At 38.7% G+C, this 26,468-nt stretch overlaps 1 protein-coding gene and 1 long non-coding RNA gene across 2 annotated transcripts in view; one reads left to right on the forward strand and one right to left on the reverse strand.

The window, feature by feature from the left end:
* The window catches only part of NR5A2 (nuclear receptor subfamily 5 group A member 2), a 94,836-nt gene that overhangs the window by 46,056 nt on the left and 22,312 nt on the right, over positions 1 to 26,468 (forward strand). The window contains exons 6-7 of the mRNA XM_062613447.1: positions 7,636 to 7,755; positions 20,513 to 20,660. Coding sequence (XP_062469431.1) covers positions 7,636 to 7,755; positions 20,513 to 20,660 — 268 coding nt within the window. The remainder of the gene's footprint in view (positions 1 to 7,635; positions 7,756 to 20,512; positions 20,661 to 26,468) is intronic.
* LOC134160969 (uncharacterized) lies at positions 1,686 to 13,197 on the reverse strand. The gene is made up of 3 exons (XR_009963762.1): positions 12,674 to 13,197; positions 11,361 to 11,456; positions 1,686 to 2,483 (listed from the first exon to the last, which is right to left on the reverse strand). It is a non-coding gene; the product is annotated as an uncharacterized LOC134160969 (long non-coding RNA).

Here is a 26,468-nt window from a genome sequence, read left to right on the forward strand (position 1 = left end):
ATTGAAGGAAGAGGGATACACACAGATATGCAGGCACACACCAAATATCATTGCACTGTTGTAACAACCTCTTTACATGCTGAAAAGGCGCAGGAAAAGGCAAACACTGAAGTATTTCTATATTTCCTTTCATTTTTAAATCATGAAAGAAAGGAAAATGCTACCAACCTTAGGAAGATTTTATACTCACTTTACACTAGAGCTATATGGCAACAGGGCAGTTATTGAACCCAACATAGGCTTTTAAAGATCACTCCCTTTCTTTACCTAGAAATTTTATGTAACACACAGGTTTCTAGTTTACTAGAGCTGGAACGATCATAGTTAATATTAAATCATTTTTTCTTGAACTTTGTATCATTTTATTAGTGAGGTTATAGGTAGCAATCACATTTTATTAGGGCATTCACTGATTCTGAAAGTTACGTGCCTTTACTTTTAAAACTGCACTGGCTGTTAGGAGCAGCTTTTTGATAGCAACCTTGCACAGGAGGTTTCCCACTATTAGCAGTAACCCATCTGGACAGTCCAAATCCTTCTCTACCTATGTAATGATTTAGAAACCGCATATGCATTCAGGAGTAAAAATTAGCCTCTGGCGCGCACTACTTCTTATAAAACTTTTATTTGGGGCTATTTGCTTCACTATAGCATAAAAAAATGGAGTAACAACTCAAGCTATATGTCTGCAATGACTTTTGAGTGATCTCCTAACTACATTTGAAAGAAAGTTCAACCATCCCTTGAACCTGTATGCTTCAGGCTGAACAATTCAGACAGATGTTTAATCACTTCACATTCACTAGGAAATGGCTATTCAAATGGTCGTAGAATTTAAAAGTGGCACTATGAGATGAATGCTTGGTGTTATTTCTATATTGGCATTCCCTTTTAGAAGCATAAGTAAAAGTAAGTCAGCTGAATCCAACACAGTTTTATCACACAAGTTTCCATTATCATTTTGGGTTTTTTTTTTAAATCATTAGATACCCTTTTAAATTTTTAGTCCAGAAAATCCCAAAGCTATAGTGTGAGTAGATGCAAATGAAAATAGATGAAAAAGGATTCACTAGCTTCTCAGAAAGGGAGGTGTAGACTGGTCTAAAGGTGAGTGCATTGTTTAACTGAATCTGCAGCAATAATTATAAGGAAAATATTTAACTTAGAGCAACACAAAAACCCTGTGACCCTGAAACTTTTCACAGGTAATTCATCAAGTGTCAGGCTGAAAATACCTCTTCAGAAGAAAAATTGTAGTAAATCTGTAGTTGTTGGTTACAGTATGCTAAATACTGTGAAACGCTTTCCTAAAAGAAAGACACAGTTTTGATAAGATTAAGGTGCATTTCAGCAAAGCATACACATTATTCTTCATTTTACTGTTTGGCAATTTCAATGTTCTTCTTCAGAGAAAACAAAAGTTTATAATGATTAACATTCTGTGCCGTGGGAAGCATACAGTCTACAACAATACTACTCTTGTGTTGCACTAGCCTTTCTCATCTATAATATAAGCACAAATAGTTTTTCAGATGAGTAACCAGCATTTCTGAGATAAGTCCTTCCTTTAACTACAATTGATAATGCATGACTGTGTATTTCAGTGTTGACAGAGGCCTCAGCGAGCCTGACAAACTTCCACTGAGTCCTATACCAAAAGCTCAGGACCCAGCTGAGTGGGACTCTAGAGTTTAGCAGGTAAATGTGATATTTCCATCCCCAGTCCCAGACCATGGTTTTGTCCTGCCAAGATATAGTGTGTCACTGCAGTACCCAGGATTATACCTTTACACTTCAAATTGAGAGCTTCCTCCCCTCCTGGAAATATCCTATGTGGCTTGCATTATACTGATAAGATAAATGATGCAAACTAAGAATTGCATCTAAATGTATTCTTATGCATGCCTGTTTTCTAATCCTTGTTAGCAGAGAACTCGGAAAAGTGATTTAAACTCATATAATTCCAGCTGACAGTGGAGGAATTTGGGCATGCAGCCAGGGAATTCTGTGTTCAAACCTGTGTTCAGATATTTAACAGTATGAAGTTCCCTGTGCAGATAAGCAATACCACGTGAATCTTTCATGGTGAACACAAAGAAGTGTCACAGTTCTACCAGGCTCCAGGGTCCTATTAAACCCCTGGGAAAAAAAGGTCAATGGACTCAGTGGAGGGGGCACATCTTTGTCCCTTTCTTTTCACAAATCTGATTTATTAAAAGTTTTAAATGGGGAACACTATTTTGTAGTGAAATTGAAGAGTAAGCTAATATAGGGAGCACAGTGACCCTTCTGGGCTTGGTGCATAGACTCTCGTACTGCACTGTGACCCACCTTCATCCATTCCTGTTCCAAGACACATGAACTCCTCCTGACCCAGCCATACAGCAGTTCTGCTCTGGTGCTTTACTAAGAAGAGCTGGGATGGCCTGTGGCTGGGACAAGAAGTGCTGCAGCAAATAGGCTGTGCAAGTAGTGACTCCTTCCTGAGTGGGGAAGAGAGAGAAAGCATACTAAAGGTTTCTTTCACAGTGGTCAAAGTACTGAAATATCATCAAATAATACTGACGCTGTGCACATTTCTACCATGAGGTTACTGAAGATGTTTTCACGTCAACACAGGAAGGGCAAAATCTTAAAACCTTATCAGAATATAGTGCATTACATCCTGCCATTTGCCTGTACATAAAACACCTGTCTGTGGATATTGCATGGGAAAAGTGACTGCACAGTGTCTCCTTCACCATCTTGATCTGTTTAGCTGTCAGCACTCCTGATGCTGGAAGACCCTTTCTGCATCATGAGCTATGTTCTTACATTAGTTTATTCTGGCTAGGCTGGTAGTAGGCAGCACAGTGGGGTGGTGCTGGGTGATTGTGTCAATGACCATTTGTCTTTCAGATTATGACTTGGGAAATATACCACAAGTAGTCCCAACAAGCACGAGATACAAGGTTATGGAAAACACCAAATTCTGACATGCTTACTTTGTCCTTGCCGTAAGCATATGTAAATAGGATGATGGTACAGGAAATAGGATTTACCTACTGCCATGTATTAATGCTATCAGAAAGCTATCCCTTGCTCCATCTTTGTACCCATACTGTTTGAGAAAGTAGACAATGCACATGTGCACTTTCACCTCTGGGATTTCTCCTGCCTGTGCTAGTGACAATTGCTATCCTCTGCTCTAAACACAAAGTGCTTGTTCCTTCTTTGTGCCAGCAGCATTGCTTACTGTCACACAAACCGTTTAAGTCTGCATCTCATCCAATCTCATCATCCTCATGTTCAAGATTTTTACCTGACATTCAACTTCCCTTATGTCTTCTCTCACTGCACTGCCTCCCTGTTCCCTTCTTTCAAAGCCTCCTCCTAAGCACTCTGTTTCCCTTGTCACTTAGCAGCAGTTCTACAAGTGTGATGTTTTACTCTTCATACTCATAACATTATTACTCTTCCATGCCACCCTGCATGCTAGAAATGATCTCTTATTTCTTTTGAGTCACACACCCTCCCTCCGTATCTTTCCTTAAAAGACATTTCTTCAGCAACAGTTTCCAGTTATGCTATCCCCAGTGGTATGTCTTCATCTGAATGCCACTGGCCAGAGAGAACCTAAATTTAACCATCTAGGCACAGTATTCAGTCATGCTTTTCCTTGAGGCTAGGTAGCTGTCAAATCGGTATCTCATTTGACAATTTGCTTAGGTAAGAACTGGGTTACACTATCTTTATGTCAACTTTCTGTTATGGCACCGAGCAGCTGCAACTTCGGGTAATATTCTTGAAGCAACTGGCTGTTGACTGTATGATGGCTAACATTTAGTTACAAGCATTCCCTATAGTTGAGACAAAGGGCGCTTTTTTCTTGTTGTTAAAGCATTGATAATACTGGTAAAGACCTCCGCAAACTGAAAAACCTCAAAGTTTAGCCAATAGTTCAAGTTTATGAGCTTGTTCTAATTGAATGTATACCACAGTTGAAAATTATATTGATTATAGCTAAGACCCAGGCTAGAGCTAAGTTATCTTTGTGACAAAATCTTACCTTTTCTCCTGCTTACCTTGTTAATGGTGGACTGGAATGTTTTGACTTTGGAGCCAGAAAGCTGAAGTCCAGAAGGAGCTTTTTCTGCAGAGGACCTTCCTCTTCATGACTCATTCTCCACTTCAGCCACCAAAACTTAAGCCTCTTTGCCTACAGGGTCACTTTAAGTCACGTACATGTTTCAGTGAAAGGCTGATTTTTTAGTTTTGCCAGATAATATGTTTCTGCAACTCATTTATTGATATGCCACAGAAATACAAAGGTGTTCCTGTTCTGGCTGAAGTTACACACGTTGTAAGATTTACCAGCTCATTCTAACATAAGAAGTGATGTGTTACCATTTTCATTCCTTGTGATCTAAATTGTTTTCTATTTTTCACTTCATATATATTAGCAGAGATAAAGTATGTTTTTTCTCATCTACATGTGTTTCAGAAGTAAGCTGGAATTGATCCCTTGGATTACAATTTAGTAATCGATGACCCTCCTTAAAGTCATCTCTGTTTCCTCCTAGTGCAAACTGGGAGAAATTCTGCTGCCCCACCAGCTTTTGTAAAATGGCAAAAGCAGCTGGAACCAATAGTCTTCTGAAGGCAATACTGTGTTTCGGATGTGCTTTTTATGCTGTCTGTTTTACAGGCTTTCACAGGTTAAGTTACAGTGAATGCAGAGAAGCAGGTTTTGTGAACCACTAGCAGATGTTCGCTGTTGCTAGCTTTATGAGTCTTGTCAACCAGCAGGAACAGACCATGTGCAAAACATTTTTCTTATGATTTTGCCATCTCTTACTGTTCTCACAGCACTGGCTCGGTAATGACATGATAAAGCTTGGGAGGTAAGCTTTGATTGCAGACTAGCTGCTGTCGGGACCTTCAGAAAGCCAGACCTGTAAAGCTCAGTTTGTTTTCAAAAGCCTGTGGCTAAGACGGATGGGTTAGCTGGAAATATGTCATTTATAATATAATCAAATGCTTGACCTCTTATTCAGGTATTAGTTGTTATGACATGGATGCTGAATGTTTAAACTGTCTCACAGTTTGTTTCATTCAGATGGAAGCTGTGATAGCTTTGTGTGAAATGCTAATTTCGGATGAAATTATCATACTAGCATGATTTATTTGATTTTTGTAACACCTTGTTGTACAGAGGAGGAAATTATCACAGAACAGCTTCATGTAAAAAGCAAGAGTATTAGAATCTGTAAGTTTTAAATATTTTCTTCAAATAATGCCTTATTTAAAACCTGTCCCAAGTTTGGTTGACACACTATCAATATGGAAATTTACTGTCCTCTCTTGAGCTAACAAGTCACTTGGTTGAAATGGTTTTGTAGCTAAATACATGCTGTGGGGAGAGAAAGAGATCTTTAATACAGAATCAGCCTTGCTCTGTGATCTGAACAGAAATGAATTATCATGGGCACAGACAGCACAGGGATGGAGCAAGGCTGAGTCCGTGACAGCACTAGCTTTACTTGGACTTAGTAATATATCTATCTACAGAGTCCACACCTCTTTCTTTCCTCCATCACTATTGCCAATGGATACGTAGCTTATAGGAGTTATCTGAGCATACATGTATTAAAGGTGATTGTAGGCAGGTGTGATAGGTTATTCTTTATACAGGAAAGCCAAAGCATGCAGCATGCAAAGCATTTGAAATACCAGAATTGAGAGTCTTTGCGCAATACTAATTCAGCCTTTTTGTGTGTTTGTATTAAAAGCTGTTATTAAAAAATGCAGATTTTATTTTTTTTTAAGAGCAAAGGTGGGGATTTTAAAATAAAATTAAAACTAAAGCAAACCCCATGAAAATTATATCATCCTGTAGGTAAAGCAGTAGTGGAAGGAATGAGTTGCACAGTCTTCCAGCAGAGATACCTGTTGCAGTCATGGAGCAGGCAAAAGAAAGAACTGAGGGTCCTAGTGCAGGCTAGGCAGGAGGATGTGATCTGCTGCACACAGGTTCTTCTGCCCTTTTCTCCCCATTGGCTTTCTCCCTTTCTCTCCTGATCTCATTTGCTTGCATAGTCCAGCAAGAGGGAGTAATTTGAGACAGATACCTAAAGGAGAGAAACTGGGACAAGAACATCTGGGAGAAGACTGAATGGAGAGAAAGGAAGTTGAGGAGGCAGAAAGACTTTGGTGTTTAAGATGTTGATGTCTGAACTATACGGCAAGTGACTGGCAAGATGCGGACAATACTAGGTAACTTTCAGAGGTGACACTACAAAAATCCATCAGTAACAAATGTTACTTCCTTCTCTACTACACAATCAGGAAACAAGCTTGAAAGAATAAAGTTCAAAAATCTGTTAGGTCATAGCTGATAAAATTTGACACCCTCTGTTGCATTATCTAATTCAGCTCATGCAAGTTTGCATTATGATGTGGCTTCCTCCACATTATGAAATTTAGTTCTAAAGCAAGTGATATTAGAACTCCTGAAAAACAATTTTAATAGTTCCACGTCCCAGAAATTTAATTTCTCCACTTTAAATGCTCTCTTTGCTAATTTATTATTTAATTTTACACATTTTAATTTATAGCATTTTTAATCCGTTCAGCAATTGCCATCTATGTAGGTTCTTAGAGGCCTTTTAACTATATACATGTTATTAACACACCTGCACCAGACACTTAATTGTAGCAAGGCTAATGTACACATCTCTTAACTCTTTCAGGACACGTCTGAAGTCAAATACATTGTTTGATTTTAGGAAGAAGTCAGTAAGTTCAGTAAGAACAGGCCCAGAGGGTATTGGTACTTACCATGACTAAAATTCATAGTTCTGCCTTCCATGGAAATGGCAGAAAAAATATCACAAATTAGTGGAAACCTTAATTATTTTTCAGTCTTTAAAGGGATTAAAACTGGAGACAACCCAGTTGTAATAGGGACAGTTTAGTTACATACTTTGTTGTCCTATCATACGTACGTCCCAAATAACAGTGCACAAAAACTTAACGTAGGTTGCTTGTGCTGAGTGCCCAGTACGTTTCGTCTATGACCTAATGCATTATACGCCTTACTGCTCACTACTGCTTTACTCCACTGGTGACACCTGAAGCTGCTCAGCTTCCGTTTATGAAGAAGTTCTCTTTTTTTTTCATACTACCACCACAATCTCACTTCACTTTTTCCTTTGAAAGGGACCTATCTCTGACATGGACTTGTTGCAGCAATAATGCTCTTAAACCCACAGATACCTTACTATTTCCAGAAGCTGATGTACAAGGATGGAGATTATGGGAAATTCCACATTAGCATTATTTCTGTTCTTGTTTTGGGTAAAATAATATCCCATTTCCATGAGCATAGCATAAATATAATGTTCTTACTACTACTTTGCATAACAAAACTGTAGTTCTGCCTTCCTAGAATGTAATCAGCAGTAAATATTCTTTACATTTCACAGATAAGGGCTTCAAGCAATGCCCTATTTATTCAGCTGAGAATAGCAGTTTTGTGAATGAATAATTTTTGATAGCATTTCCGTTCTCATGACATTAACTAGAGGAAGGACTGACTCCACAATGTGATGTACAACTTACTCTCTGAGTGATGTCACCATGCTTGCTTTACAGGTTGATGACCAAATGAAGTTGCTTCAGAACTGCTGGAGTGAACTCTTAATTCTAGATCACATTTACCGGCAAGTGGTACATGGGAAAGAAGGCTCCATCCTTCTTGTTACCGGGCAACAAGTGAGTATGTGGTCTCCGAGAAGTATTGATGGCTTTTCAGTAATCATTTTCAAAATAGCAGGAGTTTAACTAGGTCAGAAGCACTCCTGTGTTCTCAGAAATTCTCCACAAATAATGTAGATAAAATGACTTGTGCACTCTGTTCCTAGTCTGCTGATTACAGTTAAACTTATAAAAGCAGATATAATCATAAGCACTTTGCTTCTCAAATATATTTGTATACCTCAGTGATTGAGAAATAGCAGATGAGAAGTGTTTCTCAAGAAGTTGTACTTTGTTGGGGCTAAAATGGTTTCTGACAGCAACAACAACACTCCCAAACCTTATGTTTTAGATCTAAGCAATTATAGCTGATTTTCCAATCAGAACTGTGGTTTACTCAAAAGAAACAGTAGCTAGGTCAGAAACTTAGAGAACCTGCAACTACTACCTCAGAAATATCCTGCTTTTAGAGAAATATGCACATGTATGAGAAACTGGGCAGCTGAGACATCTAATCCCCGGAAATCTATTCAGTCCATGGGATACAGAGGCAGGTATTGTCTCAGGAGTGGTCCTAGGTATGCAGCCTACAGTTTCTGTACAGCTTTCCAACGCTTAATTTTCTTCAGGTGTCAGATGCATAGATCTCCTAAAATACAAGAGCACTAATGTGGCAAATCCTAGGAAAACTGTGAGAAACCCCAAAGGAAACAGTTTTGTCTCCCTCATACTTCCCAAAGCACAAAGAACAGGTCAGTAAAATAAGAACCTTATTCCTGATTCTTAATAACTGAAAAAAATCCCACAGTATCAAAGAGAAGTAAAGTGTGCCTGTACATTATGTTCCTGATTCAAAGTGAAAACACACAATGGCCCATGGGTACTTAAGTAGCTGCAAATTGAACCTGCCTCCATTTATACAGACATGGGAAGGAACTCCTTTTAATAAGATACTGTCGTGGTTTAAGCCCAGTTGGTAATTCAGTACCACATTGCAGTTCTCTCACTGCCCCCCTCCCCTTCCTCCCCCCGCTCCTGGAGGGATGGGGAGGAGAATAGAAAGAATGTAACGCCCACGGGTTGAGATAAGAACAGTCCAGTAACTAAGGTATAACACAAACCACTACTGCTACCACCAATAATAATAATGATAAGGGAAATAACAAGGGAAGAGAATACAACCGCTCACCACACGCCAACTGACACCCAGCCCGACTGAGCAGGGATCTAGCCCTTCCAGGTAACTGCCCCCAGTTCTACATCCTGGGCATGACGTGCTGTGGTATGGAATAGCTCTTTGGCTAGTTTGGGTCAGGTGTCCTGTCTCTGCTTCCTCCCGGCTTCCCCTCCTCTCTGGCAGAGCATGAGACTCAGAAAGTCCTTGGTCACACTAAACATTACTTAGCAACAACTAAAAACATCAGTGTTATCAGCGCTGTTCCCAGGCTGAAAGTCAAACACAGCACTGCACCAGCTACTAAGTAGGAGAAAAATGACTGCTACTGCTGAACCCAGGACACATACATAATTTGTGTCTGCCTCTTGAGGAATCTGCTTACAGCTTTAGTTATAATTTTAAAACTGAAGCTATTTCTTCACACTAAGAACAAGTGTTTATAAGAATGAGAAGCAGAAATAACTGTTTGCATTTATGTTTAAAAGGTGTACAGTAGAAGGGAGAAATGATTGACTTGTCTAAGAAAGGGAGTGGGAAAATTGAAATTCTAGCTATAGAACTTACTCCTGCATCTTTGTGGAAAGTCACTAACCTATCTGAGATAAAGTTTTATTGCCTAATTATATGAGGAAAAACTAATTGCATTACTCTTCATTTATATTTCTGCTATTTAGAAAAAGACTGATCCCCTTTTCATTTCATCATTTCCAAAACATGGATGATTCTGGCAATTATTTTATATGCCACACAGGGCGCTTGCTTATTCCTTTGTTTATAAAGCTAAGTAAGTACACTAACAATTTTGTGTTCCTGAGAGAACTGCTAAATTAGTGTCTCATTTGTTATGTGATTAGCTAGTTTTTAAAGGTACTGAGCACCTAAGGCCCACTGAAATCATTAGAGACATCTAAATACCCTTAAATTCTAGCCATTGTCCCTGTTTTTCCACAATAATAATTCTTACCTCATTAGCCACTTTTATCTTTTCTTGCAAAAAAAACACAGCTGTACATGATCTCAAGGAAAAGCAGAGCATTCCATCACTGTTGGACAACAGGTAGCAGGATGCTTATTAAATGTACTGCTTGCAAATCATGAGCTGGTTTTGGACGCTATGTATTTCCAGGCAGAATTAAAGTCTCTGACTACATTAAAACCTGTCTAAATTGGACTGATTGCATCCATTTTTGCCCCAGATTTGTCATATCCTCCTTTCAATCCAGTTTCACCTTCCTGTGCCAAAGTCTGTAATTTTGAAGTCAATGCAAGCACCCCTGAGAATCTCCCATCATCTGTACACCTGTGCACTTTGGCTGCTTGGAGGCCAAGGAGCCATATTATAAGAACAGCAAACAAGAACACTATAGTTAGTCCCTCTCCTTATGGATGGACTTCTTCCCATTTCCCACTTAACAAAGGCTGGAGTTTTCTTCTCAACTTATATCCAGTGCTGGGCACTGTTCTCCTTGAGCCCTGCTGCAAAGCACAGTCTCTCTGATATCTTGCTAGTAAAGACTGAGGCAAAGGCGGCACTAAATACCTCACACTGGTCTGTGTTTGCTGCCACTAAACCAGCTGAATCCAGCAGCAGTCCCATGTTTTTCTTGTTTGTCTCCAAAACAACAATTTAACAACTCTTGCAAGTCTGAACTCTAGATGAAGACTGCTTTTTTTAACACCATTCCTACAGGCCTGGACAGTGTCTCTACAGTTACTTGTTCTCAGTCATTCCTGGCTTCAGCTGCCGTATACTGCATTTTTGTACTGTAGCTCAGTCATGAATTACTTGTTTAGCCAAGCTGACCCCATACAACTGCTTCTTTTCCTGAGTGTCAAGATGGACCACCTTGGCAGCATCAGCTCAGCCTGTTGTCATTCTAAGACACAACATCAGTTCAGGTGCATTTATGAAAGGAAAATTATGACTGTCTTCTCTGCATTAACTGTAAAATAATTCTGGAAAGCCACACTTCTAGATCCAGACCCTGCAAAGAGTCTTTGCTGTTGCACTAAATGCTGCATATTTTCTGGCTGCTGCCCTGATCCTCTCAGTTCCTCCAGCAGAGAAGGGAAATAACCATGCCAAGTGTCATAAAAATCAATTGATTAAGGTGTGGAAAGCACTGTGACACTTCTGATGAAAAGGGCTGTAGATGGTTTTATTTACTCTTACCAGTAAAGCACTATGAGCAAAATTACAGTCAATCGTCTGGCTTTCAAAGATATTAACTCTGAACTGAGCACCTAAGCTAGATAGCCTACTTTATTACCTGAGAGATTATGATTATTGTCACAAGTTAGCAAATTTAAGACCTCAGAAGCCTCACTCTGTGTTTCCCTTAATATATCCCTCCATAAAAGCTACTCATAACATAGTCTTTTTTGCAGCCACAATCAAGGGGGAAGCTATATGTCGCAATCTTACCACCACTTAATTAGAACATACCTGTTTTCTCCACTTTGGCTGCACAGCCTCTGTGCCTCAGAGACAAGAGTCAAACTTCATCCAGCTCCCCAGGGCCATACCACTGTCAGTTCCATACTGACACACTAAAATGGGCAGTGGTCAGAAGTACACTTGATAATTTTCAAACACACTGTCTCAAAACCCGTTACCTGTAGGCATTCCTAGCACATTTCCATACTTCTGCATTTCCCTCGAGCCACTGGCTTATGAGATTTAACTAGTGTCAATCCACTGTTCCCACTTTGATGGGGAAAAAGTGCAGTCAGCAACAAAGTAGTAAGTATTGGCCCTTGCACAAAAAAAAAAGGACTGTTTTATTTTATTTTGTTATTTATTTAGTTGGAGTTTCATAAATGAAGCTCTTCTGTGTGTATGTGTTTCAAGAAAGCACTGTTTTTTAGATAATTACAATTCCTCAGCAATTCCTCAGAAACAAGTTCTTCCCAACGCTGCACACTTTTTCTGCACTAAGTACTGCCCTTCAGCAGTAGCAATTACCATTTAAAAAGGAAATAAAGTAGCACAAATGCATTTTACAACACTCCAAATTTCATAATAGAAAACAGCTAAGAAGTGATTTGCAGTGTGATGGTTAATTGTAAATCATTGCGAATATGCTCTCCACATGCCAAGTTTTGTAGGCTTGCCACGTGGCATGTAATTTTAACATCCCATTTCTAATTATAGAACTTTAATTCCTCCAACTTGAGCACTTTCCTTTTGTATCTTCTACAGCAGCAATGCAAGCTTCCAAGCTTCCAAGCCAGCTTCCAAGATCCAGCACACACAGCATAGATATTAAAGCGCTGTACAGAATATGATTGTTCATGCAGCAGTCAACACACAACACATGAATTGTAGCCTTGGCTGCCCAGACACAAGCTGCTCATTTTGTTCATGCCGACACCTTTCTCATTGTTGCCAGTCTTCCCTCTGCTAAGTTTAGTCAAAGCCTTTCGGATTAAAAAAAGCTGCTCAAAAACGTGCCTAAGTCTCAGATTTGTTTGAGATTGTTGAAACTACTGATTTAAAGTCATCACACATATACCTTTCCACCTGGATTTGTATTCTAAAGCATAGCACAAAAGAAGAGCATGAGAGATAAACAAGATCTTGACAATATTGTGTTTTGAAGCATATCAAAATTTAACTTCAATTTAGATCAGAACTTTGTGGCTTGAACCTCTCCCATAGGTGGGATAATTTGTAGATCTTTCAGCTGTTCCTTATTGAAAGGTGGTGATATGTGGCCTGGGGAATTTTATGTAATTTCAATGTAATCTATGTTAGACTTACCCATTTGTAAAGAAGGCTTCTAGTACCCTGATGTAGGTGTATTTGCCTTTGGAGAATCTGTTTGCCCAGGGAACAGACTTGCAAGTTCAAGGAAGGATCACCTTGACACTGAAAAGGTTCTCAAGAGGCAGCAGAACTTCCAAACTGTGGGTCACAGATGACTGTATCACAAAGAAAGATCATCCTTGCAGAAGAATCACCGCAGAAAGTTATGAGTATTAGTCAAAGGAATGTCTCTGAATGACAAGAGAAAGGAGCTGGAAAACAACAGATAAGGAAACAGTGTGTTGGTCATCCTAAGAAATGATTAAAAATACATACAGTATTCATAAGTAGGGAAAGAAAATGGATAGCTAATGGAATGATGTTTTGGCATGTGGGGGCCAGATCTAGAAGTCCTTACATATGGAAAGGGAGGATTTGATTCAAGGTGGATACAAACGAGGTCAAGCAATCATCATTCTGCTGTTGAGCAGTTCTCTTGTATCCAGGTTTGCACAGTTCCTCACTCCAGTGGTTTCTGTCTGAAGGACAAGAAAACAAAGTTATGCTAAGTTGTTAAAAATGCCTCATGCCTTCTGAAGACATTATGCTAGCTGCTTTTGGGAGCTGAACTAGATGTTTGAAATTAAACTAGGCAAAACACATCAAAATCCAGTTATTAATCATGAAGTGCCATATTCAGGTTTGTTCAAATATTAAACATTTTGAGCTATGGACATACCTGTGAACAAACATATCCTAATTTACATTTACTTTGCTTTTTTGCCACAAAAACGGCTTCAAGTAGAAAATTCCCATTCCAGTAATAAGTCATGGAGAGGGCACCCAACATGAATCCTTGCACACCAGAACTGCTCTGTTTCCCACATGGTAATTCTGTTGTGTTCATAGAAAACACATTTCTTTTGTATTCTGTACACATTGCTCCCATAAAGAGACCACAAGCTATTTGCCTAGGGTCTGGAAGCATTTCTTCAGGGCTGGTAGTCCTCCACACAAGTGAACTAATTTCTCCATATAAATTCATGTCAAGTCCCATATTTGATTTTAAGCTTGCTCATATAAAAGACAAGCTGTTCAGAGACCAAACTCAAAGCAGAAAGCACTACATCAGTCTGACCCAACTACCTCTTGGAGTAGTGATACTGATGGGATTCAAAGTGAACACATCTGGTCTTCCACTGATAGGAAAGGATTTATAGTAGTAAAGTAGAAATTTGTATAAGAGGCTAAGAAGGGAACATGAACCTACATGGTCAAAAGCTCCTTAATGAATAGTCTGAGTCAGCATAACCCTTGTGATGTTACCTAAACATTCACAAAAAATCTCCAGTAAAGGTTTATCTTCCAATGCAGTTTATGGATATTCAAACTCAGCAGTGATTCCATATCATCTTGTTTCTACATTAAAAAAAAGTGCATCGCACTTTGCTATAGAAATGTATTCACATACCATGTACTCTAGGTTAGTTATATTCTGCAAATTACTTTAATGTCTTTGTGATAATAATTTGAAGAACCCAACAGGCACCATTACTAGAGTGGAAAACTTGAGGGTACTGATTAAAATAGCCATCTGCATAAAACTTAACTATACTTTTATTACTATAGGCTTTATAACATAAATATATCTACTACAAATGAATCTATATATGATCAACTACAGGGCATAGAATATTTCCAGTCTTGGTGTACTAATTTCTCTGAAACTAAGTTAGACAAAGTAAATGTAGTGCTTTGGAGTGTTACTATTTGCATATTATAGTTAATTAGCAAGCACAATAACATCATCCTAGGGGAAAGGTCCATTGGCAACTTAATTCATTATCTTCTATTATTGTGTACCTGTTAAAATGACAAGCATCTTAAGCTGTATAAGTCATCACAATTTTAATTAATGTACCCAAACCTTCTACAAGCATACCTGATGGTTTTGTCCATTCTAAGTCCTCCTCAACTTTTGTACCTAGGCATCTCCTCAAAGTGTTTCTCCATTTCTTTTACTTAGAGACATAACACAAATACTGCTTTAAATGTTTTTAATGGAAGTATTAATTATATGAAAAGATCAAAATAAGTTTAATAACCACCATAGTTGCCACTGAAATATATATTTCAGGAAACAGTGGAAAAGTAAATATTTTTGTGATAGTAAATATATAGTATGCTAAATGCATCCTTCTGAGAGAAAAGCTCATTCACCCACATAACCATATACTAGAGGCAAGTCACAAGCTCTCGGCAGGGTCAGGACTTCAAAACCCAGGGCAGGCCATTGTGGACCACTCTACAGGCTTTCAGTGCAATTAGTAACTGAGGAAGGAGCAGTGAGGGTGCAGCTGGCCAGGGTTGCATAGGGCAGAGCAGGAAGGAGCCGGATGGTCCGTTTGCTCCACCTAGGCACCCACTGCCTTCTTCATGTTTGTGCCCTAAAAATACAGTGATCTAATTTACTAAATTAAATATTAAATCAATCTTTCACTAACTTGAACTACCTTAGTCTGCTAGAACATTTGTTCATTATACAGCTACTGTATACAGCCACAGCAGAGACTTTATTCCTTACTTGCACAATTCCTGTACTGGCTGAAAGGAATGACATTCAGTAACAGCCAGTACCTCCTAACAGACATCAACAAGTAAAATCACTCTAATCCTATATTCTGGAGATTGTTTCAGGCTTGCTGAAGTATTGAAAAGGGATGGGACAGTTCCACACATTTCCACATGCCATATGACCCACTGTCATATCCTAGAAATCAAACACAATTTAATTTAGAAGAAGAAAGGAACCTGATTCCACCGTTAAATGTTAGGCTCTGTTTTGTGGGCAGAGAGAGGAGCCAATATCAGAGGCAACCACCTGACTCCACCAGAAAGTTTCCATTTGAGCCCAGTGAAACCAGGGATTTGGCTTCAAGAATCATTCATTACCATGACAAATCATTTGCAAAGCAAAAAAACACAAGTGCTCACTGCATTTCTGGCCTTCAGCCTCAGCATTTACTTAGCCCAGGGTATATTGTTAAAAAAGTTTATCTGTTGTTCTGCCTTGAACAGTATCTCACCGTGTTAAATGAAACCTTCATGTGAGAAAAAAAACTGCAGAATTAGTCACTTCCAGTTCTCCTACCTCTCTGTTTATCAGTTGAGAAATTCTTTGGCGTCTGAATACCTAAATGCTGCTGAAGTCCAAGTACTTTACCATGATATATTGTTTTAAAGTAGTATTTTCATAAACATTCAGCACTGCCCTAACTTGCTTTCACTGACATTAAAGGGATTTAGGCTTTTAAGTCACTCTCAACTGCATCAGGAAAAGGATTTAGAAAAAATACGCAGCATTGCCATGTCTTTCTGCAGTCACAATTTAAGTTACAACCCTCTTACTAATACTACTATCTTCTTTATTTCTCTTCCTCGCTGCTAGTGCCTCTGTACTGCCCTGCCCTCTCACAGAGCCTGCAGCCTCATCCGCCCAGCCTGTACCTCTGCAGGACAGCAAGCAGGGGAGGCCCGCAGCAAACTAGGTGGCAACTGTAAGAGGTAGCCTTGAGAATTGCTGAAGAGAGAGGCATGACATGAATGCTGCCTGTCCAGGGGACTTTTGTGTAGCTTTCTATTTGGGGTTCCCAGCTGGAAGTTCCCTCCTAGAGTTAAACACCAATCAAATCCTTCCTCTCCAAACCAAGCCAAAGGTCCCCCTCTTTCTGCCCAATACTCGTGATCAAAAGGTATCTATAAGATGCAAATGATTTATGTGAAGAAACTTGGTGTTTCTCACTTTCAGAAAGATATCAAATTGCTATGCTATAGCCTTATTTATTTGACCCTAGATTTCCCATACCTCAGTGGTCCCAGCCACAGGCCTGCTGAAGAAATCCTGCCTTGGGCATTTTTGCTGCCTTAGGTAGATGAAAGCCACATAGCCCATAAATCTAAGAATTGCTGTATCATGATCTGGGGACACAGTTATTTACCTCTTTCATGATTTGGGTAGTCCCGGACATGTCTAGAGGCATTTAGTTTGGCACCTAAAGGCTGTTAGAAGGTGGAGCTGTGAGGACTTTAAACACCAAATTAGGTGGCAGCAGAGCAGAGGTTTTGAGGAGCTAATTTTAGATGTAGGCACTTCAGCTAGTGAATAGTATACTACAGCACAGCCTGCACTATAGCCTTTACAGCAATAGCTGTACTAACCTTAAACATGCCAGTTTAAGCACAATAATGGTGAGAATATGCAGCAGTGTAAATTTTTCAGTGTTGTTCTGTCTGCATTGCTTTGGTACCAAGCTAATCCAATTAAGAGTCTATCATTACTTCATAATTACTATATTCATTATGTGAGATAGCACTGTGTACTGGTACACGAGGAATTCGCACTTCCATTTGTCTGTGCATCCGTAACTTTATGCCTGGCATTTTACTTCCAAATTAGGTTATGTGGAAGCTTCACCAAAGCTTCTGATTTCAAAATGCCAGTCAACATACCATCTTCAACATCAGAAACAACTGTGAAATGTAATACTTTTTATGGAAAGCAAGACTAATTTATTTCAGTTGTGGATTTGATTTAATCAAATCAAATTATTGGTACAATATAAAGTAAATGCTAAGACTTCAGTGTGCAATTAAGCATTTTGCTCAAGATTCAGACTGTTTTAATCTTTGTCCTTGAAAAGTATTTTTAGTCACGAATTAGAGGGTAAAAAAAGTCATACACCTTTTAGTATCAATTTCTGCATAGAGAACCAAGCAAGCAGGAGAGCATACTCTTTAATGTGACCATTTTTCAGAATATACACTAACTGATGCTTTTTCATGCACAGTTGATTTAGTATAAACTGATTGACACCTTTGGGGGTCATCTTTCCACTGACTTACAAATTTGCTCACTCTTGAAAAAAGCCTCCTGCACACCCAGTATTCTCTAGTTAAAGCTGAAAATTCAACTCATCATATTTACACAATAAAAAAAAAAATCCATTCTGCGTCGGTTTTAATTGCAAATCCTACCCAAGGGACCAATCCTCCTGCTTAGGAGGCAGCCCCGTGCCTTCTCCTAGAGAACCAACTGCAGTCAATTATGGTAATGAAATGTCAATAAATATAAAACTTTAATACAGGCTGCTCTTGGTGAGTGGCAGATGAGGACTTGCCTCCCAGACAAATTTGCTGGTGCTGCAAATATTAAATGCACCTGAAAGAGTAGCAGGTTGCCTGAGAGCTCTCCAGTAGAGGGATGGTGGGAGATCCAGGCATCTACTGGGTTTTACCATTATGGCATAATCACTGCACTAAAGCCACTGATATTCCTGACATCCAGACATCTTAACTTCTTATTATGAAGTGAGTAGCATATTTCCCCCACAAGACAGAATCTCAGTGAGGGATTTTGAGATTTCCCACCCCACTCTTAGCAATTACAAAAGGGAAATTAAGTTGTGAAAGCTGCTATTTTTATGTGACCAGTTTCTTAACATGAATTCGTTGAATCAGTCACTATATTACACTGTTCTTTGAATAAAAAGTATTTGAGATATGTTACTTTTCTTATTAAAGTATATATATGTACATATATATAAAGAAATATGTATAAGTATATAGACAGAAAGAGAGAGAATTAGCAGATGAACTAGAAAGTAGTTTATGAAAGATGGTTTGGCTGGGATTTCCAAAGACCAGATCCTACTTTTGTCACAGATTTCTTTGGCCCTGAGTAAGCGATTTAATGTCACCACTTCAGTTTTCCCAGGTGTAAGAGAGAGCAATAAAACCTACCTCACAGGATAATCCATTGACTTAATTGTAACATAAGCACAATTTTAATTCCTTTGCAGAGCTGGTGTAGTATTGTTCTTAACATCCATACAAAAAGTGTAACTTCAGTTTTCTTATGCAGTTGTCCCGGGAGCACTGAGATTACATATAAATAAAATATCTTATTAAAAGTCAGTAACCTATTGATTATATTAAGGTCATCACTAGGAGAAGTTATATTTAGTTCCCTTCAGTTACAGCTCTGTCTTTCCTGGCTGAAATTTTGTCAGGTTTAGTGTTTCAGGTTTGTTCTTTTTTTGCTTGCCTTACTGCTGTTTATACTTCAACAAAACCAATTCAGTAGTTTTAAAATCAAAAAGTATATTTCTAAATACATGTTCCTTAAAAGTTCTTTTAAAAAATAGATTTTAGGGAATCAGTGCATAGAAAAGCAAAATTTCACAGTAGTGGTCTGTTTCCTCAGGTCATTCTTTATTAACTACCTTATTATAGGAGACCTTAAAGATGGGATTATAGCACTGATACTTTTAAACAATTCATTAACCCCAAGTGTGTACTTACCATTGTGCTTAGTCTTCGTTTAAAGCCAGATTTCACTTACATGTGCTTACATGGAGTCTGGTTAGCAATTTCCCTCTTGTTATGGAGGCTCCTAAAAGACAAAGGTGTTGGTAATATTAGAGCAGCCAGGCAAGAAAAGGCACTTTGAAAATGCGTCAATAACCAATTTAGGTCTCAGCCAGTTGGCTGAGGTGGTTCATCACAGAAGTGAGCAGCCCACCTGGCCCCTTCCTTGGGACAGTGGCACTTGCAGGGGATAGCTAGCACTCTGGTGAAAAGAGGGGTAACTGAAGGTATTTCAGCTGAAGTAGCTGCTCTGGTCACCCCTGCTCCATTCTGCTGTCACTATGCTGGAGCTGCCCAGTCTCACCAACCATGTCTCTGAGCCAGCTCACCCCAGCCCCTGCCCTTCACTTTCACATCACAGCATCCCTGTAGGCTGCCATACTCAAGCACTTCACTGGCCACCCTCCCATGACAAAGTCCACACATCTTTAGAGTGGCAGAGGCTGGTACAGCCATCTGCATAGAAATATCCCTTAATGGGAATGGCATTAGCCAGAAAATTTTCAGCATGCAAGCAATGGGTAGGATGCCCGAGATTCAAGTCTAGCTGGGGGTGTGTCAGCTATGACAGGCTTTAAGCATGCTTTGCTTGTGCATATTAAGTTTTCAATGCAGTGTATTAATTCTAGCTTTCTTTTGGATATCTATGTACAAGTATCACTTCAGAAAGCTCATAGACAGGTCAGCCTACCCCAGAGAACAAATAAGCACATGACTTGGGCAGCAGACCCCCAGAGAAAGCAGTTCCATGTGCTGCGGTTACTGCTTGGGACAAGGCAAGTGCAGCTGGCCTGTGTGTCCGGCACTCTGCTAGCAGGGAAGGACCCGCCAGAACAAGTCCATTGGAACCAACTCCAGTGAATACCAGGATTTTGTGTAGCTAAGGAGAACAGAAACTACCCACACAATGCCTCTTTCCTGTGGGAATACACCGACATTTCTAGGCTTGAATAGATGTTTCTGGCCAAGTTATGGACACTGGACCATTTCTCATGAATACAGTTATGTCCCTCTGGACTAATATACCCAGTGTAGGCACAAAGCTCACTTCATCAGTATTTCTTCGTATCATACAATTACAATGAGAACAAGAGACACCAAATGAATAAAACAAACAGATATGGGGACAGCTATCATGTCATAAGCAGTTCTCATATATAAAGCTTCTATAAAAAGCTAATACAGACAAACCAGCATTGAGATTGATGTGACATACCATTAAGATATGTGGTTTAATAATATTTTTGGTATATACCACTGTGCTAGAATCAGTTTATGTATAAAATCATCTTGACTTAATAACATCATTATATTGAGAATGATTCTTTTATCCAGGAGTCTCCTGGTTGTATGTGACTGCTTGAAACATCCAAAAGTGATTCTGTGGGCATGACAACAGACAGAAATACAATTCTCTTTTACAGGTGGATTATTCCATAATAGCATCCCAAGCTGGAGCCACCCTCAACAATCTTATGAGCCATGCACAAGAACTAGTAGCAAAGCTTCGCTCCCTGCAGTTTGATCTACGAGAATTTGTATGTCTCAAATTCCTGGTGCTGTTTAGTTTAGGTAGGTACACTCTACTCTTCATATTTGAAAGTATTATTATTTTTTTCTGAAAATATTTATAATATTTTTCTTTTCTTATTTTTTTTCTGAAGAACACAAATTTGGAATCTATTTCATGAGGTTCACAGTAATCTGAGGATTATTTTTTAATTATCTTTTGCAGGAAAACTATGTATACCGATTAAAAGTGGGTTTCTATGGAAATTACTCCTAAAACCTAGAGGGTTTCATAGAGTATTACAAGCTTTCTGTATTTCTATATGTGATTTCTGAATATTCCAGTACAAGAAAAAAATTCTATTAGAAATTCTAGAGAACAGGGGAAAATACAGAGTGCCATGTTTCCCTATGATATTGAATGTAGTTATGTAAAGCAGATGGAGTGGGGGTATGGTTGAAATACCCCTCTTTTTCAGCAGCATCTGTGGTAAGTATAAACAATCTTCTTTGCATATGATGGCTGTCACATCATAACCCATAAATCAGGAATGTATCTCATAGGTTTTTAAAAGTGAAAGGAACTCTAAAAGTGAAAATTAATGATAATAGCTTCATCACAGATCTAGCTAGGAAATAACCTCTAAAGGGGAGATTGTTTTGTACTAGTGGAGAGGACAGAATGGGAGATACCTATGCAAGACAAATTAGTTAAACCAGTGCCCTCCAATGAATCAGTCAAGAAAAATCACCGGTGTCAGGAACAAGAAAGGGCTTAGGGAGATGGATTCCTATTGACTTTGTAGGAATAGATTTTTTCTGCTTGTCCTCTGTTTCACGTTTGCACTTTGTTGACTTAAAACTGGTCTAAATAAACTTTGGCCAAGTGAATTTTTATTTACTGGCAGGTAACTCAAAGGAGAGACTTAAAAAAACATAAATGAGGTCAGATCCAGTCTGATCTCCTCCATAGCCAAAACTCCTATTTTACTCAAAAGGTATTTTGTCTACAAAGAGAGTGATCAGCTGAGACAAGCACAAGAATGAAATATCAGCAGTGCTGACATTTAGTAATGTTTTTCTTTTATTTTTCAGTTTCTAAAAAAAATCTTCAGTAAAGGAATAAAATTCTATAAATTAATTACTATAATACAATTGCAATTAGACTCAAGCGAACAGTTTTGGTTACACTGTAACACATCAGTTTCTTTCTTAAATATGTCCGTCCATGTGGTGTTTCTAGAATTTGAACCTTCTTTGGTTTTGGTTTTCCTCTCTGTAAATACAAGAAGCATAAAACATCAACACTTCAGAGGTATAGAACACAGAACTTGTAGGGGAAAAAAAGAATTCTTTTTAAAGACACAACAATGCCAACAGAATTGACTGTTATGAAGTATGTACATTCTGAAATCTAGGAAGAGATGATGGATTTCTCTGCTATTAACATTTTGTATTCAGGGCTTCATTGCTTTCTGTCTCTTAGATTCAGAGAAGGAAAAGCAAGCCATCTGTTGCAGAAAATATGTTTTATGAATTAATCTGATGAATAGCGAGAATTCCGATTTCCTAATTCCTAATAAGTAGGTTTTTCAGTCATTAAACATCGGCACAGAAATATCTAAACAGACTGCAGCTTTCCTCTGACAAAATATTTAGAGAATTCATCCCCATTCCATGATATTTTAAATTAGCTGAATAAGTGAAGTGCATTTGGAAAATTCTCAATTTTAGGTGACCTTTTTGTTTGATGGCTTTCATCAGCTCTTCTAGTACTTTGCAGTGATTTAGGAATTGTTCTTGCACCTTTAGCTCTTCCAATTCTGTCAAGCAGTGTGCTCAGCTTCTGAGGCAGTTGGGCAGGAATACCTTGCAAGCATGCACCCAGCCAGGTTATCCAGTTTTAATCTCATTTATGCTGCTATAAAAATGGCTAATTCTGCTGCGAGTAGGACCCTTGTAGTCACATCACTTGCATATGAAAGTTGATGTAACTAAGAAAGCTTTAACACCTTTGAAACCAGTTAGTTCATTATTTAGAGCTATTTAGTTCTATATAGTATTACTATATGTAGCATTATGTAACTTTTAAATTCCCTCCATCGGTTATAAAAAACAAATGTCTTTACAGCTAGGTAGTTCTTACCTCTCTGTATATAAGCCTTCTTTACTGTCCACAGATCTTCATACTTCAGTGATTGTCCACCATTAGTGCTTCCTCATGCCATCCTTCAATCCAATCACTGCCAAACTTTGGAGAGGAGCAAGTCCATCACACCTGTTCCTCTCAGCAGATAACCATTTCAGCTGAATCAGTCCTTCAGCATTTGTGCTCCTGCAGGTTAAAAAGCCAGAGAACGAATCAGTCCTTACACCCAGCACAGTCATCATGATTACACTGGAGTTTATCATCTTGTGCGTGGTTTGGACTCAGCTGTATTTTAGATTAACAAGAACCTTGACTCATAAGGACATTAAAGGACAAGCAGAGACCCCTTCCTTCACAGCTTCACTGCACCATCACTGGTCAGTCAGTTACTCTGTCAAGACATCGAAAGTTTGGTGTAATTTGAAGTCCATCACATTACTTTGATCTGGTTACATAATCTACTGCATTAGTCCATCAGGGTTCTCTTAAAGAATCACAAACTCTGTGTAAGACAGTTCTCTGTGGCAATTCCCTCAGTGCCTACCTCCTCACTACATACAAACAAACATATGTTGCTTTCCTCTCTTACCACACACAACAACAACATTACACAACTGCACCAGTCTGATACCTGAGATCACAGTGAATCAAATAGAAACAGATATTGTGATCGAAATTGCCCTTCACAGTTTTTGGTTGTGTAGCCTGGTATAACTGCTAAGGCATTTTCTAGTCACTTTTCCCCCTATTTGATCTCTGATGGACATGTCTGAATTCTGTACCAATGTCTGTCTTTGCTGCAAATGGTACACTAGATGCTGATTGAATGTTTTATTTGAAGATGTGCTGGACTGCCGAAGCTGAGGCATTTTATCGGAAAGGAGCAATCCATCCACCAGGGTGATTTATTTGAAAGAAGTCTTCTGTTTAGGTGGTCTAGAAATAGCAACTTCTGTTATGAATCTCAATTTCAATTATCCTGAGCTATTATCTTGCTTTCAAGTGAATCAGGACACCAGTTCTGACAGCAATTATCCTTGCTCACCTTTCTTTGACCTAGGTTTACATCATATTTGCAAACCCCAAAACTTGTGTCTTCTGGGGCATTATTCCTGTGTTTTCACTTGTAGAAGTGTTCCCCCCTTGATTCTAACAAAATGAATGAATCACAGAATCATTATAGAATGGTGTGTGTTTTAAGCGACCTTAAAGAGCATCTACATCCAAGCCCCCTGCCATGGGCCCGGACACCTTCCATTAGGCCAGGTTGCTCAAAGCTCCATGCAACCTGGCCCGAATGAAGGCAATCAGCATGCCAAAACACAATTTAACTCAGGTATATCAGCCATTTTTTTTCCCCCATGATCTGAAGATGTATGAATAAAAATATCAGTAGCTCAAGAGATATGTAAACCTGGACTTTCTTGACTACTGAGTTGCACTTGGCAGGTTTCTTTCAAGCAAAAAGAAACAAGACAGAGCCATGACAATTCAACAACTGTAATAACACAGTTGATGGAAAGATACCGGCCAGGCATAAGTCGCAAAACTGTGAAATAAAGAAATCTTTAACAGATTGGAGTGTTAAACCTATTTTTAACACTGCTTTATGAACTCATGTTCAAAATATAGAAAAACATCTGAGAAAGATGATGGTCACACAGCTGTATAACAGTTCATCAAATTTACCACTTAATGAAAGCAAACTTATCTGGCTTTCCCAAAGCTAGCCAAATTGAGAATAATACAATTTCTTTACCCTAATCCCAGAGTAATAATACCCCCAATTTTTCTATAGCATATAACCAGTATAGTCCACAGTACACATTATCACAAAGTAGTTTTAAAAATAAATACAAATTGTTTCTTTGTCTTAATGATTGCTGGTTTGAATTGAGAAACACTACAGATAGAAAAAGCAAATGTGTCAGTTTATCACCCTTTTTGAATTTTCACTACCAAATTTGACATTAGCTTGGAAACTCTTTGTCATAAAGCAGAATTAAAAATTAAAAACGAAAACTATCAACAAAATCAAACTGTCCCCAAATATGCTGCTAAATTCTCTAATTCTGGGACTGAAATGGATTGGCATGCTCCACTGGGCTGAAATCTTGGCCTCACTAAAGACAAAGAGAATTCTAGACTGTTTCTAGTGGAGCCAAAATTTGCCTCACTGTTTCTTTTATTTGCTTCCTACCACAGAATAAAGTTCAGATCATTTTTTCAGCAATTAAGTGTGCTAAATGACTACATTTAAATGATGCTTGAAGAACCAAAGGAGTACCTTACACAGGATGCTTTCTATCATCTTCTGACACAACAGATCTCTTCATTTTACCATCCCCTAGCTTTACAGACTGGTCACTTAACCTGAAATCAGCCATTGTTTTCTCTTTATCAAAACTTCCCATTTGTCCTGCTAGTTTTTATTATCTGAACTCAGCAAGGATGATTTGTCAAATCTCCCATCAGAGCACTTTGTAAAGTGAAATGCCAATAGGAAGAAAGTTAGACATCATTTGACCCAGGCCAGGCACTCGTCTGCCTGTGGAGCTAAATGCTAGACTAGGCAGCAGCTGACTAGTACCGCTCCCTTATCATTATCAGAACATAGACAAATGTACTTCATTTAAGAAATGAAGGCTTTATCAATGTACAAATAATTGGAGAGCCACTATTGATCCCACATCTCACTTAACATGAGACAAGAGGGTCCTGTAGAAATGGTAAACATTTAATCGCTCTGGATGACAAAAAATGGGCTCTTGTTTAAGCAACAAGAAGAAATAAAAAAGGAACTCAGTTTTGAAACCACAGCCGTACTTAAGGGTTCAGCAGAAATCCATCTGGATCTGCAACACTCCCTTCCAATTTCTCTTGAATAAGAGGGATATTAGCAAATTAATCTTTCCTTGCTTTTAGACTTCCTGAAATATCAGAGCTCACCGCTCACAAGACTTGGAGTTTTCTTCTATCAAACACGTGCCAAAGGAGCAGCAGCACAAAACCAGCCTGTGCTCTGTTTCACCTGGTTTCAGTAACTCACATCAATGCAGTTATGCAACATTCTGGAGCTGAAGGGGAAAAAAAAATTAAATTAGCTATTGTACTTTTTAATATACTTCATATAACATCATTGGTCTATTACATTTACAGACTAGCCAGAATCTCTGCCTCAGTGAGCTTGCAGTCTAAATAGACAGAAAAGATAGGAAAAGCAGCAGCAAATGATGAAACATGGGGCTGTACACATCTTCTCTTCAGCTTCTGCTGAGGGTTCAATTTGAGGCATTGTATATTCAGATGGGAAAATAAGTATATAAGCATCAACGGGAAGTAATATAACAAAGACTATTGATTAAGTTTTTGTAGTAGTCATGATGCTGAAGGGCACACAACAAAAAGGAGAATGAAATGAAGGAATTAGTAAGGCAGGAGGTTTTATCAGACCAAAAAGAAAACAGAACAAGACTGGAAAATTAGAAAACAGACAATGCATGCAGTATTATAGATGCCTAAGTGCAGTACAGACGTAAGGCATAACCTAGCAAATTTTGGCATGTAGATCTCTATTGCAGCCTTCCTAATAATGATGTTATACTTTCAACAAATACGGATCTGCCTTTCACACTCTGTTTAATAAGGCCGAGAATACACTAGCTTTTCAAAGCACGGTCCATGAAACATGGAAACTTGCTAAGAACAAGAATTGGCCAAAA

The sequence above is a fragment of the Pezoporus occidentalis genome, unplaced genomic scaffold, assembly GCF_034315485.1.
Source record: "Pezoporus occidentalis ecotype Australia unplaced genomic scaffold, CSIRO_AGI_Poc_V1 ctg167, whole genome shotgun sequence".
Taxonomy (NCBI): domain Eukaryota; kingdom Metazoa; phylum Chordata; class Aves; order Psittaciformes; family Psittacidae; genus Pezoporus; species Pezoporus occidentalis.